We start from the raw sequence: 21,504 nt of genomic DNA on the forward strand, positions 1-21,504 counted from the left end.
GGGGGCCAGCTCTGAGAAGGCTCCTCTGCCTGGGTCCCGCCACTGGCCTCCCTAGCAGGAATTCTGGTGTTCCCCCTTTGAAAACTGAAAAATCCCCGATAAAAAAATCCCAAAGTCACTCTGTAAAATACCCCGAAATCCATGTTCCTCCACAATTAAAACAAAAGACCACTATATATAGAGAGAGAGTGAGAGACAGCGAGACAGCGATTAGTTGGACAATGTTTTATTGATACATCTACAGTGTTAAAGCAATTTGGAAGCCTACCAGTGTCTCTATCATCATAATATAATGAATTCTAAATATCTATGTGTTTTGCTGTTTGCCTTTGGTTTTCTTACCATAGAGCAGTTAGAGCTCCCTGTGACCCCTTCATTAACCAGCTGCCCGTGTAGCCACAGCTCCTGCCACCGGTCTCATCCTGTCTGGCAGCTGGGCATGCAGGGTGTGTGCTGGCGAGATGTGGGGTTTGCAGGAGGGAGGTGGGAAGGGGGGTGGGAGGATGTGAGCAGCTGTGGAGGGATGTGGGGGGCCAAGGGGCATGTGGGGAGGTGCGGGTGGATTGTGGAGGGGCTGTGCGGGGGGGCTGGTCAGCAGAAGTGGCTCCCCTGCCCCTGCAGGGCACAGCCCCCCTGCACAGCTCACAGACACCCCTGCTTGCTCCCCCAGCCCCCCAGATTCCTGCCCTGCCTAGCCCCATCCCCCACCAGCTCCTGCAGCCCCCGATGGCTGCTCCACCCAGCCCCACTCACCGGCAGTAGCAGCTGCTGTGGGGGTCACTGGGGCCTCATGGCAGAGCCCCCCGTGCAGCACAGGGCAGCGGGGCCCGGCCTCGGCCGTCTGGCACCTGCACTGCCACTGCCCCATTGCGTGGGTCAGCAGAGCGCTGCGTGGCTCCACGCGCTGTTGGGCAGCTGGGGCCGCTGCGGCTGTCACCCTGCCCCGTGCTGTGCGGGGGGCTCTGCCATGTGGCCCCAGTGACCCGTCAGGCAGCTGCTACTGCTGGTGAGTGCTTTTCTTTCTTCTTTTTTTTTTTCAAATTGCCGGGATGCTGTGAGTTCATTTATACTGCTAAAAGTGACATATATACTAGCTTGGGTGAACGGCCGGTATTCTGAAAACCAGAGTCTTGTGACAGCCGCTGAAGGTCAAACTGCTCGTCATTAAATTGGTTTCAGTATCACGACAAGTGGGACCGCGGTACACGGTGCACATGCTAGAGATGCAGGGTTCCCTGTCACAATGGGTGCTCCAGCCAAACCCGGTTTCATTCATTTTAGACAATCCTATGAAATGAAACTCGCTGGCAATACCAGTATAAGATTTTCATTTGTGCCTGCAAACCCAAGCTGGGGCTTTACTGGTGTTTGTACATTTTTGTAATTTTAGGAGGAAGATCCTTTTAATCCCACCCATTTGATTTTGGTTCCTTGATGTTCCTTTTATGTGGGACTGCCCCTCTCCACAACTAGAATTCTATTAGGAGCTAAAATGAGGTTTAAATCCCCGTAATTAATGATTCAATTAGCAACTATGTATTGAGTAATTCAGAAATCTAAACGTGGACCCTTTTTACAGCTTCTCAAATATTTCTTAAGCGGTTGAAATATGAAGCATGTGAGAGGTCTTTCTGTAGAAACATTTCTGTTCCTTCTTCGAGTGCCGAACTGTACAACCAAGCTGACAGCGGGCGCTCCAAAGATACTTTTTCTTCCAAATGGATTTCAGGTTTTCCTTCACTGTCTGATTTAAATCAAATTCTCTGAAGTTAAGATCCAACAGAAGATTTTACTAAATGCCCTGTCAGTTTAAATGATCGCTATTCAAGGTTTCAAGTACAGTAAATGTAGAAATATAAGAGTTATTAAAGGCATAAATGCTGTTCCAAACATAACATTTAGCTACAATTTTGCTTTGAAATCATTTGTGACAAAAAGCTGGAGCTCACCACATCACAGAGTGCATCGGTTGCCTCTGTTTCTCTAAGCTGTGACCTTAAAAACTTGAAGCATTTTTTTAAATGAATGATGTAATGAGCAAATTACTGGAGTATGCCTATTAAACGACAACTCATATACGTCATGTCATTTAAATGTATGTGCAAATAAATCCAAGCTCTTCAAATTCCATAACATTTCTGACAAGGAATCATGTCAGATATAAATAACTGCAGTAACTCCATTTGCTTGCCAAATTCTTCTGGTGTATAATAATTTCCATGTCATCTTACTACAACTAGCTAAGCACACAAATTCTATCAGTTTATCACTCTTTTCATTATCAATATTATTATCCACTACCTGTTTAAAGAAGCTGGGGTTTTTTTTATAGGTCCACAGCAGTTCTCAGCATTAACATGCTTCTATATGGACTGATTAGTTTTATAGATGAAGTTATTTACAATTCCTTTTTCACAGCAAAAACTCAAAAAAAACCAAACTTCACTAAAAAAATCCATTTAACAAGCTGCCATTAAAGAACTGATGAACAAGAAAGTCTTTAAGTTCACCCCAAACACAAGATATAGAACAACCAATTGGAAAGGCTGTTAATCAAAATTGATTTTTGAATGCCCATTTCCATAATGAATTTATAATAATACTTCAACATTCGGCCCAAGTGGAAAATTATTGCCTTTCAAAACCACACGACACACAAGTTAGAAAGCAACAATTCACTCAAAAGGGAAATGTGGTTTTCTTAAGAAATAAAAGTAAATTTATTTAAGTGGTTCAAAACTTGTTCTGTCTATGCATTTGTTTCTGCCATAATAATGAGCTGCTAAACTTTCCTCTTGTGGTTTGTAGTTATTTAGCTCATTATAGTAACATAATCGTATATCATTATGTGCTATCATAAATCTGCCACGTTCCCCTCGCAGAGTTAATCTTTTTAAATTGAATAATCTGTTGAGCATCAGGTCGAGTTAGTTTTTTCCTTTGGCACAAATCATTTAATAGAACATGCGTTTGCCTTTCAGACAAAGTCAGTCCAACCAAGCAGCAACCCTAGGCAGGCAATTTTAGAGTATTTATGCTACTTGACCCAAAATAGAGGTTAAAATACTCCTTGGAGACTGAGGCAAAAGGGAGCAAATCCATAGCCATAACAGCTGTGTCTGCCCATTATGTGTGCATTTCAACCCTGTTTTTCAAAGTTTATAAAAACTTAGCCTTAGAATATAGTCAAAGGGCAGCAAATAAATGTATCAGTTGGGCAAAACCTCTCTTACATGTAACTGTGGCTGTCCAAAAAACTTTATTCAAATGATGGCACCAGCTGGGCTTTGAGCTGAGGAAGTCTGGTGACTTGCCTGTGTATAGCTGCATGCCTAGTTCTGCTTGTAACCAACCAGATGCCCTACACACTTATTAATATTTACTGTATTTAAGCAATTTACTGTGTCTGGATTATATAACCAGACTAGCGGTTTACAATAATGTAAGAGTTATCACTACATTAATCAGGCCAACTTTCGGGTAGTTAAGAAAGCTCCCATTAGAAAACCTGGGCACCTGGACACCAAGGTTAAACAATTTGCCTAAAACTAAATAGCAAGATTCAGAAACTGAGTCAGGATTCAAACTTAATTCCTCCAGGCTCCTGGTCCTGGTTGTAAACCACACTGGGTCTCTGTGAGCTCAGCAAATGACCTGACAGTCTATTGTATTAAATCTATGCTTTAAAACGTCTCAACTACTTTGTAAATGGCTACAATCAACAGTACACAGCTCCAAAGGTAGTTCAGGGTTAAAAATGCTATTTTGTCTTTAAATCACAGAGGTGTTTTGGGGAGGAATTAATTTGTAATTGTCAGGTGCTTTGAAACAACCTGCTAAAAGGTGCTGTATAAATTCAAAGTATTGGTTTTGTAATTGCCAACTGAAATACCATTATTAGTATAACTAGATACTTGAGCATACTTGAGAGCTGAACATTACAGGATCATATGAATTGCAGCATCTTAAAAACAGAGGCTCCCATGGACATGCTCTCAGACCCGTAGCCATACAGTGCTGCCAGATGCTGCCAAAATTAAAATAAGAATACAGTAGCTGGGAAAAATTCAAACAACCGTTACCTTGAGGTCCCTGCTGTACGGATTGGTTTTGAAACTGAGCATACGGTTTGTTCGGTATTCCTGAAAACTGCTGCGCATTCGGGGACTGGCTGTGTGACGCAGGTGAACCATGTTTCTGCAGGAGGGAAGGTGGAACTAGTGTTTTCAGAGGACCGACAAGAGGTGAAATAATATTTGAAGTGAGCCTAGAATGAGAAGAGAGAAAAAAATGCTGTCATATCAGAGGAGGAGACAGTAAAAGACTCCAAGTCCCTTTGCACTGTCTGCAGTGACCCTAAGGCACAGACGTTTATTCACATTTTGTGCTGACTGATGTATCCATTTTTTAAAATAAATCATAAGATGCTGCTTTTACATGTTCATTAATTAAAGTAAAATATAAACTGGTTTACAGTCCCTTGCACTGGCTGCCCATGCTGTTGAGACAGGAGGGTACAAAACACCACCATGGCTCACAAGGTGGCTGGCCCCAGCCTTAGACAGAGTCAGTTTTAGTGAACTGAGAGCCATACTGGAAATGAACTTAGAGCTAACGGGAATCCTGAGACTGAAAGAAAAAGTAACTCTCAGGGTCGACATTCGGTCACACTCATGAGTTCTTAACTCAGTGATGCCAGGGCTGTCCAAACACCAAGCGGCTGGAGGCTGAATGCCAGGACGAGTCAGGACCCCCCTTGCCGCACGTCCCGCAGACATCGCCCCCCTCTTGCTGCACCATGTGGGAGGCCCCCACCCGCTGTACCATGCACGTGTGTCCCGTCCCCCCCATTGCTCTGCCACGTCCTCACCGAGTCCTCCCCCTTCACTGCTGCACCACTCACCTATGCCCTGCCAATGGTGCACCATATGCTTGCTCCCCCACCCTGCTGCTACACTGGTTGCGTGGCTCCGGGGTCACCCTCAGCTCCATGTGCTGTGCTATGCTGCACTGCCTCACCCCTGGGGTAGGGCCAGGCAGCAAAAGCTGGAGGCCAGGTAAACCTGGAGTTCCCAGTAGCTGCTGCAGCTGAAGCGATGAGGAGATCGGCAGCCAGACAGGAGCCCGAGAACCACGACTCATGCAGCCCACAGCCCGCCAGTTGGACAGCCCTGAATTATGCTAACAAATCAAATCGGTCTGTCTAGGGATAACATGAGGCAGAATTTTACCTGGAATTTTTATATCCAATTAATAAAGGTCTTGCTATCAGTTTTAGCTCCTTCTCATTGTTTCCTCTTTGAACCAAAAAATAAGTTCTAGGGAAAGTTTTCTTTAAAAAGCTGGTAGCAGTAGTAGAAGTAGCTGTAGGCGGCATCTGTCTGTCTTGCAAGACAACATCATTGTGAAGAGTGAAGCACCAGCTCTGTGCCCTGGAGAGGTCACTCTAGCTTTGCCTTGTCTTTAAGAAGGTGAACTATTTATCTTTAAAAAGGCAGATTCTCTTTTTATTATGCAAATTGCAGATCATTGTTTTTACAAAATATCGAATTATCACCCTGTCCAACAACTGGCAGACTCGTATATCATAGATGTAGTGCTAAGAAAAATCAAACATATTAGCTATAATATTAATATTTAGGTACCTTGTTTCAGGTTAGTTTGTTTCAATGACACCCCCCATCTCCCCCACCCCACCATTGGCTGTTCTTTCAAGGTATAAGGAAATAAAATCTATGTCAAGTTTGAGTAACTTCTACGTTGACTTTTCTCTTTCTAATGTACAAAGAACCCTTAATGATTTATTCCTTTTACTCCAGAGGATCCCTAATGAATAGTAATTGTTTAATGCATTAGTAAATAAAATGGGGTAAAACCACATTCCCCAAAGTTTTGGCTTTGTCAGACAAGCACTATTCTTTATCAATTATCGTTCCTTTAACAAGTACAAATTTTAACAGAAAATCAGGATTATCTTAGAAAAGCACAGCCCAGAGGAAGGGTATGTTTGCATCTGCCCTTGGCTAGGGGAAGGCAGGGAAGCAAGATACCATTGTGCTGTAAAACCTTGTCCTAAGCTTCCAGGAATCAGGTCAGCACAAGAGTTGTGGCACTACTCAGACAATGAGATCTGGCACGCTGATGCCATGTTACCACCTTGGGAATAAGTTAGAACAGCCCAGGAGTGGCTCTATCTTACACTGCTGACATACGATACCCAGGTGACTTCAACCCATTGAAGGACTGGTGATGCACAATGTAGCTCCATAAGGATTTTCTAGAGCATGTGGGTTGCCTATACATGTGCTCAGAGGTGGGGGGTGGGGGGGATCATTTTAATTAGAGTGGTTCCTAGATAGCCACTATAATTAAAACCGCTCACCATCACATGCATTAAACCCCCTATGTTTCAAAATGGCCATGGGGACACTTTAACTAAAGCTCATTTGGCGAGGTTTAGTTAAAGTGCCCCCCATAGCCATTTTGAAATGCAGGGGGACTTAATACATGTGACAATTAGGGGTGTGCAAAACTGGCCCTATTTGATTCAATTTGATTCAGTGATTTGGATCACTGTCCCTGATTCGATTCAGCTGAATCTGAATCTAAAGATTCGATGCCGATTCGGAGAATGAGCGATTCGGCCATAGACACAGCTTTAAATGTTTTTTCTACATACCTCGAAGTACCAGGCGCGATTCGTGATCGCTGCGATGCTGGGGCACATGGAGCATCCCACAGGAGTGCAGGGGGGTGCCCCCGTGTGCTCGGCGGCCAACCTGGAAGTGGACTGAAAGTACTTCTGGTCCTCTGCCGGGGAGTGCACTAGGGGCCCCCCCTGCACCCCTCCAGCTCAGCAATTGGCCACGGGGGGACCCCGAGTGCCCCCCCCAGTGCCACCCCCCCTGGAAACGTGGGCAAGAACTGAGATGGCAAATCTTATTAATGAAAAAGAAACTCAAAACGAGTCAAGAGTGGGGAAGATTAGGACTCTCCGAGGGCTCTATCATGCTGAGGGAAATGGCAACTAGATGGCAGATGAAATGTATACATGCAGAGAAGCAGACATTGTAAGGAATCATTAGAGCTCACGGGGCAATTTCTGGATTTGTAAGTAAACTGCACCAACTCAGCAGAAAGACTCAGGGATTTTTCTGGACAGCTCAATGAAAAACTTTGCTTAAAATGCAAAGGCAATAAAATGTTACAAGGCATAAAGAAAAGTATGGTAAGTAATAAGCAAATTGCTATGAATCTATGGTATGTGCTTACTTGGGTACTATGTTCAGTTTGGGCCCAAATAGACAATATTCATAAATGAGTCACAAAAGTAACTGGAAGCCTAGGAGCATGTGGAAAAAAACTAAAAAGATTGTAGTTCCTTACATTAGAAAGAAGCTGAGAAAAAAGGATCCTGTTAAACATATACAAAATAATGAAGAGTCTTTCAAAAGTACAAGGGAAGCACTTTGCAACCACATCTTATCATACAAAAAACCAAAGGAATACTTTATGCTATTGAAAGGCTGAATATTAATGAAAGGAAACACTATTTTTACATAGTGCAAAATTACTCTCCATGTACCGTTTTGGTTAAGAAGTAGTTAAAGGACTGGGCATTTGTATGGATGATGAGAACACATATGGTTTTATTAGACATAATAAAAAATAATTTAAAAATAAAATAAACAAACCTCAAAGTCTGGATGAGACAGCAAAAGCTTGTGCTCTCAGGGCATAAGCCAGTTTCTGCTGGGAGGTGGGAGAAGGGGTTGGGCAGGAAGACATTTCACCAACTAAGCTAGTTTATAGCTGTCTGCTCTGGGTTTCTTATACTTTTTCTAGAAGCATTTTGTACTGCCTAAGGTTGGGAGAAACAATACCCAGATCGATGGGCCACTGGTTTGCTCCCTCCCAGCATCCCTTTTGTTACTAGGAGAGGAATTTAATGGTTGCAAAGGTCCCAATCCTGAGTGGCTGTAGTCCTCTGTGCACGACGTTCATCCTATTGCAGAGAAATGACTCGCGTGATAACTAAGCACCTGCTTCTGATACACCAACGGATCAGCCGTGCAGGTATTCCTGTCGCTTCCCGCTGAAACACTGCACTCATTTCTCCAGGCAGGGCAGGGAGGGATTACACCTATTTCTTTAAGCCACTGCCCTGGTAACCTGCACCACTGGAGCTTGACTGGAGTCCTGCTAAAGCCCGGGATAAAACAATCCTCTCGGTGTTGTACAATCCGGATACAATCCTCCATTACAAGGCTTATAACTAAAGGTATCGGGCAGTGCTTAATTTTGATATAGGCATCTTATTGAATACAGATTTCTATAGGAGAAGCTTCTATATAGCCATGACCTTCACCTATATAGCTTCAATATAGCCATGAACGTCACTCACTAGAAGAGCAGCTGGAGTTGGGAGACTGAGCTACGGGGGAATTTGTTTTCCTAAAAAAATGCTCTTTTCAGTTTCCGAATTGAAGACTGTCCCTAAAACATAATCCTGGTAATTCTTCCATGGACCTAATAACCTGTGGCACATGGGTTATTAGTCTGCAGGTGAAATAATTCCAGCTACAGATTAAACAAATCATGCAAAAGCTATAGGAAGCAGCTTCAAAAGAGATGCCTGCTGTATTGAAGGCGAAAAACTGAACTGCTGAACAGAGGACTGCAGAGTGGACAGCTGGATGCATTAACGACGCCCAGGCAGTAGCTGAGGCAGATCTGTTTCACTAACTAATAGTTTGGACATTTCCTGTTAATACTGAATTGCAACCACAGTTTGTTTTGTTTTGGATCTTAATAATAAATATAAACCACATTTTTAACTTTCATTGTCACTTGTCTGATTCCCTAAATTTGCAGCAGTTCTGTTGTTATGCTTTAGCATATGTATTCAAAAAATCCACATGCTTCCAACTTCACAAAAACAGGTCCCAATGACTATGTTGAATGTCTACATTGTTACGAGGGTCAAATCTTTATCTGCCTACCTTACAGGATATCAAGAGCTCAAGAGCCACCCGGGCTCTGGTGCGCTATCACTCAGGCTCAGGAGAAAGCGAGGTAAAAGCACTCTGCACCCCACAGCACAACACGGGGTTTGGAGGGAGGGTAGAGGACAGGCCAGTGAATCCAAGGCTACATTAATCCCTGGACTCAGGTGCACAGAGACTTGAACCCAGGTGCCCACGCCCTTGTTAAAGGCTGAAAGGAGCAGCCAGGGAACAGCTATTCTCAGGTGCTCGTAGATGAAGAGTGCCATTTCCCAAGAGTGTGGATCTACTGTGGGGAAAAAAAACTAATTCCAGGCTTGACAGCCGGGGAGACCTAGGGTGGCATGGGTGCCAAGGCAAATGGTTGACAGCCCAGGGGTCGTTGCCAAAGCACTCGCAGCGCGGCCCTGGCAGACTCCAACAAATCTGCAAATTCTGCTACATACATTGTCACGAAGAGACACAAAAAAGGAAAGGACCCTGAGGTGGGGGCTTTCTTTTGGTGGCAGACCAAAAAACTAGGATAACGTAGCTTTGAGCATAGATTTAAAGGAATAAATCTCAGATTATAATGGAACACCCAAGGAGCCGGCCTCTTCTTTTTACCTGGCCCCATTATCTAGGAGCCCTGGGTCAATCAGTAAAGTAAATGATGAGTAAAGTTAAAAAAAGAAAGCGCTCTTTCTGTACACACCATGCAGCCAGCCTATGGAGCCCATCACCACAGGAAGACATTGAATCAAGCACTGCAGCTAGCTTTTAAAAGGGTAGAGTCATTTTGTGGCCAAAAATAACATTTGTAGCTACACCAGTGAAGCAAGAGGTAATCACATCTCATGCTTCAGGATGTAAAATGATCGCCCCTGGAGTCAGGGAGGAATTTTGAATCCTTCCCCCCTCCCATCCATCACCCATTACACAACACTGTGGAGCTGACCAGGTAGCACGAGCTTTCCGCTTCCCTGTGAAGCATCATACATACAGCATAGCTGGAGACAGTTTACACTTGAGGGACCAGTGATTTGATCTGGCAGTGCAAATCTGCCGTTCCTCATGTGAAGATGCATCAACAAGCAGTGTATGAGTCAGGGACCTAGCGATAAGAAGCCTACTTTGCACCTTTAATTCCAAAGGATTCCCTGGCACTGGGTTAATGTTACTAGATGATTGTAGAAATTCATACATTCATCAACACTGGGGCTGGAAGGGATCTTGAAAGATCTTCGAGTCCAGCCCCCAGCCCCAGGGGCAGGAAGTTAGCAGGGATCATAGGATCCCAGCAAGATAAACATCCAAATGTCTCTTGAAGGTGTTCAAAGTAGGTCATGGAGAAAATCCTGTTGTTCCCCTCTTTGGCTAGGGAAGGCCCCAAGGACAACACTGCGTGACAAACCACTGCATTGCAATGCTTGACCAGAAGAAAGGGAAGCAGAGCAGGGACTGGCGAGGGACTCCCCCCTAGGCAGAAGTGATTCTAAGTTGAGGGTCCATGTAAAACTTACTTGGTCTATGAAAGAGGTGACTAACCTGTGGCACGAGCACATGCTGCAGATCAGAGAGGAGACAGCAAAGCAGCAGACGTGGCAGGAAGCAGAAAGCAGAGCAGGAAATAAACTCAAGAGCAGGGAACGGGGAGCAGAAAGCAAAGCGGCAGTCAAGCAAAGGAGGGGGATCAGAGTGGCACTTGGGGGGGAAGGGGTGCAGGCCTAATTTGTTGCATGCCTGACAAAACGTGGACCCCCAGTGATCTATGACACCAGATTAACCTACAGAACATGGAGAAGTTACAGCATGAAAGGCTCAGTCCCACAGGCCCGATTCAGACAACGTGGAGCTGGACTGTTCTCAGTGGTGGCAGATGATAAAATAAGGAGCAATCGTCTCCAGTTGCAGCAAGGGAAGTTTAGGTTAGATATTTGGAAGAACTTTCTCACAAGGAGGGAACTGGAACAGGTTCCCCAGAGAGGTGGTGGACTCTCCATCCTTGGAGGTTCTTAAGACCGGCTAGACAAAGCCCTGGCTGGGATGATCTAGTTGGGGATGATCCTGCTTTGAGCAGGGGGCAGGACTAGATGTGACCTCCTGAGCTCTCTTCCAACCCTAATTTTCTGTCATTTCTATGATTTCTAAAATTCTTGCTGAAGTCAAAAGGGAACACTACTATAGGAGCATGTTGGATCGGTGGCTGTGTCTACAGATTTCACTGCCTGGAGCAAGTGACCTCCTGTATCAAAAGGATAAACGCTTTTAGCTAAAGACATAATGCCTTCAGCTGGGAGTAGTGGCCCCTTCTCGGTGTGGCCCAGCCATGATCTCAGGCCCTCAGGACACAAGGACCGCAGTATCATGCCCTAGGTGTAGCCCAGTTTGTCCGCAGTTCTCGCAGGAGGCGTTCATGGACATTTGCTAGCCCCCGGGATCACGGGGCTGCCCGGAAAGCGTTTAGAAAATTAACATCCAGTTCCTCTCTATTAGCTCCAATTTACATAATGTCTTATTTTTAAGTACCCTTTTTATTATACACATTGTAATCTCTCTCTCTCCTTTTACAAAGTGAATAATATCTCTGGATTAGATAAAGAACCCCTCATTAAAAATATTGAACAATATTCTATTAGATTTATTTCCACATAATGTCTGTGCAGTTCCTCAGATAGCAGGCTCAGGGTAAACTGCTGGTGCACATTAAAGAAGTGTCTGGCTACCTGTTGAGCTAACAGAAGTCCATCTGGTAGGTACTTGCATACCTCAAAGGCAGCTATGTCATGCAGTGTGTTAGCACTATCTGCTCGCTCTCTATTTTTAGCCTATTTCCATTTGGGTGGCAAGAAGCAAATATAAAACGTAGTGTTACTCTCACAATTCACACTAACCTCTCTGTTCCAGTGTTATTGCTAGGTAAAAGCTTTCTATTAAACTACATTAGAAGCAAGAATAAATATACAGCAGAACCGATGTTTTTCAAACCCTTCTGACAGGCCAGGGATACATTTTTCATTCATTCATATTGCAGTAGCCCGAATAAGAAACGGCCATTAGGGCTGTGTGAAGCTCCAGGTGATGATTTGATTCGGAAGATATTTGGCCCAATTCGGCGGCCTAATCTCTGAATCAGATGCAGCCGAATCGAATCGGGACAGCGATTCAAGTCACCGAATCAAATCACTGTCCCCGAAACGGTCAAATCCGAAGTGAATGCTAGCCGCTTTGCACAGGCCTAATGGCCATTATACTTTGCTTTAGCCACGCTCTGGGCAAATTCTATGAATAGCAAATTAGAAAGCCACATTTCTAGCTGTTTCAAGATAAGGCTCTTCATCGTCCATTATTCAATTAATCTTTCTAATCTGTTCCTAATTAAAATGGACAACTACCAGTATGGAATTGAAAACTGGAAAATAATGGCATTTACTTCAGTTAAGGAGTCTATTTTCAATAATAGCTGAGGATGAAGCATAACCACAATGTAGGGCTATCTAAGACATGAATGTTTCCAATAGGAGCAGTCTCAACGTTGGCGGGGTGGGGGGTTGACAGAAAGCCCTGCCTGGCATATTCCCACGCCAGACAAAGGACCCCCAATCCTCCTCCCATTGGGCTCAATGGAAACAAAGTCAGGTCCTGTGTAAAGAACATCTGTACTTTATCTCTGATAAATTCACGCCTGTTTTATAGCATTAGATTATACATCAAACCACTTATCAAGTCCAGTGTATTACCACATCGCTCGAATGTTGACTTGGAGAATTGTCTTCACCACACACTAATATGAAGGCAAGTTTCTCTACAGCGCTGCGGTTAGAAGCACGATAGCAAGAGGATCTTGTATTTTAGTCAAACAGAAATAATGCGATGTTCTAGCGAGTTACAAAAGCTGATGCATTTCAGTGAAACCAGATTTTGCCATCCAATTCAGTAGAGCAACTATTTTATTCCTAGACTCCTTCCTACTCTGCAGTGTCGTGTAGCTACTTATATTATGAGAAAGTCTAATTTAGTTCCAGGACTAGGAGATTATAATTAAAAAAAGAATTGGGGAGGAAAGGTTAACACTGATTTTCATCTCTTCCTGTAACATTAAAAATGATGTGTAAAGCTCTGCTAATCTGGCCTCTGGATAGCGCCCAATCTATTGCCACGTGTTTCTGTGCTAGGTCTTGCCCTACGGTAATTTCTGTCAGCACATGCTCAGGAAACAGTTATACCGTTCACTTTTTTCCTTTTTTTTTTTTTTTTTTTCATAAACAGCCTCTATCTGAAGTTTGGTGAACCTTGCACTAATCATTGCCAGGTGCCCCTGGCAAGGTTTCTGGAATGCATGGAATCTTTTTTTTTTTTTCCCGGCGATATAATAAATCCTTCATTGTAGATCGTCTTGCTGGGCATCGTTGCATTTTATCACCCTTTTCTAGAAATGATGAGCAAACTAGTTACTGGGATGTAACGTGTTGTACATCTTATGAGAACACAAGCTCTGCTAAGCATTTGCAAGTATTTGCATGCATTTCTATTTTCTTGCTGTTGCGATGTTGTGGTTTTGGCTAAAGTAGGGGACTGGGAGTCTGTGGGCCTGGGTTCTGTTCCTGATTTTGTCATTAATATGCTGTGTGATTTTTTTATAAGTTATTCAAACTCTCTGGACCATATCTCTAAAATGAGGCTCTCTTATTCTTACAGCAGCCTTTGTGAAGTGGTTTGAGATGAGCTCATCAGCTGAAAGCTGCAAAAGAAAGGCAAGGTATTTTTTAAAATTTAGAACAATTCCTTGTCTTAGGCTGTTACACTCTTGAATCCTTTACACATTCAAAACTCCTGGGGGAGTCAGTGGGCAAGTCCACAGGGGATGCAGGGTGTGGACTAGTAAGAGAATGCATATTATGTTAGGATTTCATAATTACCATGGGTAAAATTTTCAGAAGTCATTGCCTATCAGGCTTTGGCTTGTAAGATACTTAGCTGCTTTAGAATATGTTACCATCTACCTGGTCACAGCTCTTCAAAAATGTTTGCACGTGTTTTTGAAGATTTTTCTTATACTAAGAGATATCTGATGGAACAAATTCCACTTACTTTGTGCTCAAGATATACAAGACCTAGGGAGATTTTCCCACTCACTACCTGGCTGCACAGGAGGCCACAAGAGTCCTAGGCTAAGGTCTCTGTGAGCTCAGGTGTGGGAATAGTTGCTGCTTGTAACTGTGTTGCTCTGGCCACAGGGGCGACTGGTAGGGGGGCATGTGCCCCCCCCGAGATTGGCACCCTGAAAGTGCTCCAGGTAGGGTGGTGCCCCTGGGCTGCCCCAGCCGCGCCACACAGAGAGGGGCAGCAGCACCTGCCAAAGAGGTTGGGGCAGGACATGCCCTCCAAGCCGATCCAAGGGGTGCCAGGTGCAGCCCCCTCCCCTGCGGCTGGGGTCTGGCCTGGCCCTGGCCCTGGCCCCGTGCAACTCCTACAGCATCCTCCCACCACCACCTACGCTCGCCGGCACCACTGACTCAAGCCCGGAAAGTTGGTCCACCCCCAGGCCCACCCACAAATCGTACCCCTCCAGATTCAGGAGGCATCAGTCACCAATGTCTGGCCACATACAATCTTGCCTATCAGCTGGCACTTCTGGGGTGCTCCGGGGAAATGCATGCTGACTCTTCAAATAGCAGCCTCTTCAATCGTTCAGGAATCTCCCTTCTATATGCAGGAGGCCTCTGCAGTGCATATACATCCTTTCAACTTCCAATACATTGCTGAACACGGCATTGATCCCACCTGAGCATTTAATTTCTACAGGGAAGCTAAACTGTAGAGGTCACTCCTAGATAGGAGACCGAGTGCTCATTCTTATTTCCAGGAATTCATTCATTTTCATTTTGATTCCAACTGGATTTCCATCTGCAAAACCTTGACGTGACCCTTGGGTCAGAACTACAAATATTGTGTCCAGACATATAAACTGGTTCAGATTTGCTCAAAAACAGGATCAAGTTTGGCTAGAAGCTAAGGAACCGTTTAAAAAACGTGGCTGAGATCTGAACTTGAAGAGAAATCTGAAGCAGGCAATGGTCATGTGATTTCAGCATTCATAGTCATTGTTTTCTACCACTTGACTCTGGTATCCTTAAAGGTGATGAAGGCTATAGTACTTGACTCCTCAAATCCAATACTCCAATGACAATCTGACTCGTTATATTTACTTCCTGTATTGGGGACAAATTCCACTCTAGGGTGTTCTTTCATGGCCCTGGCCGACATCCTGGCAGTAAAATGTCCACGTTTTATCCTACGACGTTGAATCTGAATAGGGGGCGTATTTGTATATCTGTGCACAGAAGCAGAATGCCCATGGGGCAGAGACCATGTTCTGAGACCACTGCAGATGCTCAGCAAATAATTGCAATAAGGGAAGGACCAACAAAACTGTTGAACTAACTGAAATCCACTGTGAAAACAAGGTGATGAATTAATGTAATGGGAGCTTGTGCATGTGACTGAAATTTAAACCAGACTTTCTTGGTAACTGGATACCATGCTATGGAGAAAATATCCTGGGTGTGTGTTCACTGGAACTGCATTTTTATGAAAAAGAAGATTGATCTAAGTTCAAACGATGGCTTCAATTGCAGTGACATCCCATCACACACATTTTTCTGTCTGGTATTATCTGAGAATGGGGGTATACTTAAAAATCATTTCCTCCATTCATTGAGGGTAGTAGGCATTCATTGAGGGTAGTATCTGTTATTAGGCATACACGGAACGTGAAAGCACGGTCAGGGTTTTATAATCGGATAACAGGTTGTACACTTATGTCACAGGTATAATCTAGGAAAGGCAGTGTACAAGGAAATGAGGGGAAGGATATGAAAACAGCATACTGATCTTTTGCTACACCATGACAAGTTGTGGTGTGATCTCTGTTTATAGGTATAAAAAAGAGTATTAGGTTTGCAGAGACTGCCTATCCTGTTCCTCTGCCTATCAGCAAAAACATTCGAAGTGGCAACCGCACAAAACTGAGACTCAGAAGATCTTGGTTCTAATTCTGGCTCTGTCAAAAACTTCCTGAGACCTTAAGCAAGTTTTTAACCTCTCTTTCTCCTTCTTGCTTTCTTATTTTTTAATCTGAGACAGCCTCAGAGGGCAGGGGGTTGTCTTTATTTGTTGGATGCTCTGAGAGAAGGCGGCACACTCAAAGCAGCACAACGATGTTATCCCGACTGTCAACTCATTCATTTAAGACACATCAAATATTAAATGTCCACCGCTGTCTGTTCATAGTCAGGGAACCTAGTATTCCATCAGCAATCAGATGCTACAGTTTTCTTAGCCAGTTATGGCAGGGGTGAGGCCATGCTAATGCTAATTTTACTAGAAAAGGCTAGGCCTATCTGGACATGATTATAAATGAATTCTAATCACATTTTCTACAATGAGATAAATGACTTAGGATTTGAAACCAGATGCTTTTAATTACTGTCTTTCTTTGTTACATGAACCCCAGCCCCGCACCTGTACATTGTTCTTCCTTGGGACAGATGTACTGATGCCCCTTTGGCGTGCTCAGATCCCTAGCATGGAGATAAATTATGATGGGTTCTTGGCTGCCTCCATTGAAAACGTTTTCAGCTGTCAGAGATATCTGTTTCTTGTTATTGGTTTTAGTGCTTTTAAAAGAAAGGATAAAACCCTGACTTGTGTATTCTATTATAAATGAGGAGTATTCTCCAGCGGAATCCGCAAACAATGAATGATATATTCTTCCTGGTCCCAGGAACCGTTATAAAAGCTGCATAGATATTTAGCTCTGTCCTCTAAAAAGTAGAAGTTTATTTGTTCCCCACAAATATTCTAAGAATGGGCCCAGTCCTCCTTGCCTTGCTCATGTGAGCTTATGGATTTCAAGATGAATGGTACTTGGCTTCTACAGTGCAAGAAAAAAAAGAGCCGTTAAAAATCACCTTGCAATATTTTATAACAAAACACAGTCCTTTTATTGTTTTGGGTTTGATTTCTGATTCTTCAATCCTACCACATACAATATGGGCATACTCTCATAAGCCCACCACATGCAAACAACCATTGCCTCCTATGCACCACAAGACGCAAATGATTTTCATCGTGCACGATACAGCCCCGCAAACCGTTCTAAAAGCCTGCACGTGCAAAAACAGCCATCGTTATCTCCAACTTCCAGGCAAAGAGAAAATTCAATACAGGAGACCCCATCTTCCTCCCGCCCTAACTCCTCTTTCTGGCACAGCTCGTAGCCCCACGCAGACATTAGCTTCACTTTCTTCCTCTCGTTTAACACAACGGTGCTCTACAAAAAGATAAATCCGCCTCCCCAGCCTCTCTGTCTCTCAGCAGCCTCAAGCGAAGCTGAGACAGCGGAGCCCTTTCACGTGGCCTTCAGCCCAGGAGGAGCATGTGAACTCCTGGCAGGTGGGCTCTTACAGGGGATCCAGCTCCCACTCCCACAACTGTTTTTACTGGTGGAAGCGGATCCTGTAGACCTGATTCTCTCACTTTACACAATGCTGGCAGTGTAAAGAGGCCTTTAAGTAGGTGTGAATTTCCCCCCTCTTTAAAGCTGCTATACCAGGGGTGGGCAAAATGCGGCCCATGGGCCAGATGTGGCCCGCCAGGCCATTCTATCCGGGCCATGAGGCCCCTAAAAAATTTAGAAAATTAATATTTATCTGCCCCTGGTTGCCTGTCATGTGGCCCTCGATGGCTTGCCAAAACTCAGTAAGCGGCCCTCCACCCAAAATAATTGCCCACCCCTGTCCTATACTGTGGCAGAGTGTTATAAAGGAGCAGTGGTGTATATAAGAATCAAGCAGTTAAAGTATCAGGAATGTCAAGTCTGCTCTTCCAGGTTTGACCCCAAAAAGGAGGCTCCATGTGCACTTTGACTTTTCTTACCCCAAAGGTGAGGAAAGAAGGGGGATCGGTCTTTAACCGAATCACAGAGTCGTAGAAAAGTAAAGCTGGAAGGGACCTCAGGAGGTCAGCTAGTCCAACCCCCGGCTCAGGGCAGGATCATACCCCCCTAAACTATTCTATCCAAGCATTTTGTCCAACTTGTTCTTAAAACCACACAAACCACCTTGTTGCACAGTTACAGGGCACATTGCCTCGAGCACCACAAACCTGCCACAGGTAAAACAAGGCAGGGAAGGGCACTGTCGGCATCCTGCTGCTGCGAGGACAGGACGTGGTGGTTCAAATATGTTCAAGAGATCCAAGGACGAAGATAAGGAAAGACAAGACCACACCCCTGCTCCAGAGAAGGGCAAAAAAACCTCTTTTCTCCCAAGTGCTCTTAGGCATTTTAATAAAAGGGGTGTTAATAAGCAAAAACAAACAAACACACAAACAGCAGAGTTTTAAACAGCCTGGCTAAAAAGGCCTTCTCAGTTGCTTTTCTTTTAGTCTCTAGTCTCTCGTGATGTTGGTGCCTCACTAGGTTTTTCATTTGCCATAGATCTTACAGGACAGAAATGGCATAAATGTTAACAATAGCATCCCAATCCATGGTTCTAATATTAATTGAATGAAATGCAATAAAGACGTGTGCAAAGTACTACACGTAGGATGGACCAGTTATATGCATAAATACAGACTGAGGAATGACTGGGCTAGGGCTGCAGCACTGCAGGAAAGGACCTGGGGGGTTCACTAAGCCGAACGTGAGACAATGGTGTGTTCTTATCACAAAAAAAAAGCCAACAGCTTATGGGGCTATTATTATTATTATTATTATTAACACTTGTGTGACTTGCAAGTTAAAGATAGTGATCCTTCCACTCTCTTTGGCACCGATGAGACCTCGCTGATAGTACTGTGCCCAATTTTGGACATGTCGCTTCAAGGAAAATATGGACAAATTAGAAAAAGTTCATAGGAAAGTGGCGAAAATAATTAGAAGTCTGGGAAGCATAATTTACAATTTAAGCTAAAAAAACTAGGATTATTTTGGCTGGAGAATAAAAGTGTGCGTGTGTGGTGGGGGGGGGCGCATTACAGAATTTGATAGCAATCTTCAAATACCTGAAGTGTGGTTATTCAGAGAATGTGATAAGCTATTCTCCGTGGCTGCAGGGAACAGGACAAGGATGACTGTAAACTGTGACAAGGGAAATTTAGTTTGGAAAGTAGGAACAACTTCTCACTATGAGGGCGGTTAAGAATCACAGGCTGTGGAATCTCTCTCCTTGGAAGTGTATAAGAGCAGGTCAAATACTTGGCTGGGATGGTTTAGACAGGGATGATCCTGCCTTGAACAGGACTTGGGAGTTGGGCTACATGTGACCCCTTAAGGTCCCTTCCAGTCCCAGTGGGCACGTTTACACGTGTGCATTTACTGCGCAGTAACCAAAATTGTGGTGCAGTATGGGCACACGTCTACGCGTGCATGCCTGTACTGCGCAGTAAATATGATGACTTACGCTGACTTGAGCATAAATTTGATACCTGCATCATGCATCATTGAGGTATCAAATTTACGCCAGATTAGTTACTACGCAGTAATGCTGTGTGTGGGGCCTGATTTGGGACTAACTATAGTCCCAAGTGAGGCCACACACAGCATCAATGTGTTTTAATGCCTGCACACGTAGACACCAGCCTATTCCCACTTACTGCACCGTAATTTACTGCGCAGTAAATTGAAACCGGCATAAATGCCCGTGTAGACACGCCCAGTGTCTCTTATTTTAGAATCCTCCTTCCTTGGAGCAGCACCATCAAAGGACTTTACTTTGACTCTACCTATTGCTGAGAAATCCTAGTTTGCCTAGACATGGGTAGGAAAGTAATGATCTTGAGCAAGAGCTTCTAAACCTCATGGCCTTGTTAGCCAGGCTTACCACTATGTAGTAAGTGGTATGTTAGACTGTTAACATAAACTGAGGGATTATCTATTCTTCCTTTTAAAGCTGTGTAAAAGAACTGTGGAGCTACTACAATGTGGTATCTAGTATTTTCAGGGTAAGAGAGTTCTTGCAACAGTTTTACCAATTTATGCCAATGTCTCACAATATCTGACTGATGGCTACTCCACAGTGGGATAGAGAGCTGAAAGATGAAGCATAGAGAACCGTATTTCATAAAGTACCCTGTTTTCCACTCTATAAACAAGACTCTTTCTGGGCACAGTCATGTGCATGTTCTACAAAATCCAAGAGGGGGAATATAAACAGCAGAACAGATGCCTTGTCTACATCAGAAAAGTACACAGGTTTAACTAAATTAAGTTATAAATCAGTCTATTTAAACTGATGCAAATTCCTAATGCCTCCAACTCGAACTGATTTAACCTTTGCTTATATCATTTTAGTTTAAGTTGGTAATTTATCAAACTAAATTGGCAGGATAAATAGCTTAAGAGGGTTTACACTGTGGGATTACATATAATTAACTACCTACATTTTGAAACTGGTTTAGTTAGGTCAGCGCAGGTTCTCTCATATAGACAAGGCCAAACATAAGAACAAGATAGTGAAGTAGATTAATACTAAGACTTGTTTTCCACCTTCAAGGAGCTACAAATCAAAATTTACTATCTTTGCAACTGGAAGTTAAACAGAATTCGACATTATTTATGGCAAAGGCTGTAAGTAATGTTAAAATAACACTTCGCTACCTGAACTTAAAAAAGCTCCACTTTCTACTTCTGTTTCTTTTCCACTTTCTATTTCTGCCAAAATATTCCTGAATCACACACTTTTACTTTAATTAATATTAATATAAATTAATATAAAGTTACTTGAGCCAGTGGGCTGTGCACTTCGTACCAGAATATAAAAAATACTATATATAATGTATAAAGCCAGTGTAAATATATTTGGTAATGAAGTCAGATTCTGTTAGAACATTTTCAAGTGAATTAGATAATTCTGTCAAACTATTTAAATGTCTTAGCAAACCATTTGGGAAAATTGAGTTCTGCAGTTGGTATTGACTTTGGCAAAGGATGGTATAACATAGGTTTTTTTAAAGGTCTTTAAATCAAACTCCACATCTTCTGTCAAACTTGAGTAGACTATTTGTACTCTGCCTCGTGTAGTTTTTGGCATCTTACATATTTGATGACTCAATAATTACACTTTTTGATAGTAATCATTTTGGGCCATTCCAAAGACTTAAACTCTGGAATCCAATCTTGTCATCGCATTGATTCACAGTATAGAAATTCTTTACATGTACTTCAACATGGATGCTGAGAAAACTGGTGAATGAGGGAAAGCGTTATACAGCTGCCAGAGGTTTCAAGCAATTCATATAAAGAAAGATAGTTGAAGATGTTTATTTAGTTTGTACTGCAGGCATTTTTATTGGAATAAAGGGGCAGTATTATTAACTGAAAAAAGCAGCAGAATTCGGAAGCTCCAGGCATGAGATCAGGGCTGTCCAACTTCTAAGTGGCCGGGAGCTGAATGCCCTGCAGCCTGCACCTGGGGGCTGGGGGGCAAAGCGGGCAGTATGCTCGCGGGCCATACCA

The 21,504-nt window shown here is 43.5% G+C and overlaps 1 protein-coding gene across 1 annotated transcript in view; it reads right to left on the minus strand.

The window, feature by feature from the left end:
- The window catches only part of GLIS1 (GLIS family zinc finger 1), a 155,011-nt gene that overhangs the window by 17,133 nt on the left and 116,374 nt on the right, over positions 1-21,504 (minus strand). The window contains exon 7 of the mRNA XM_006025799.2: positions 4,083-4,267. Within this exon, the coding sequence (XP_006025861.2) occupies positions 4,083-4,267 (185 nt within the window). The remainder of the gene's footprint in view (positions 1-4,082; positions 4,268-21,504) is intronic.

The sequence above is a fragment of the Alligator sinensis genome, unplaced genomic scaffold, assembly GCF_000455745.1.
Source record: "Alligator sinensis unplaced genomic scaffold, ASM45574v1 scaffold172_1, whole genome shotgun sequence".
Taxonomy (NCBI): domain Eukaryota; kingdom Metazoa; phylum Chordata; order Crocodylia; family Alligatoridae; genus Alligator; species Alligator sinensis.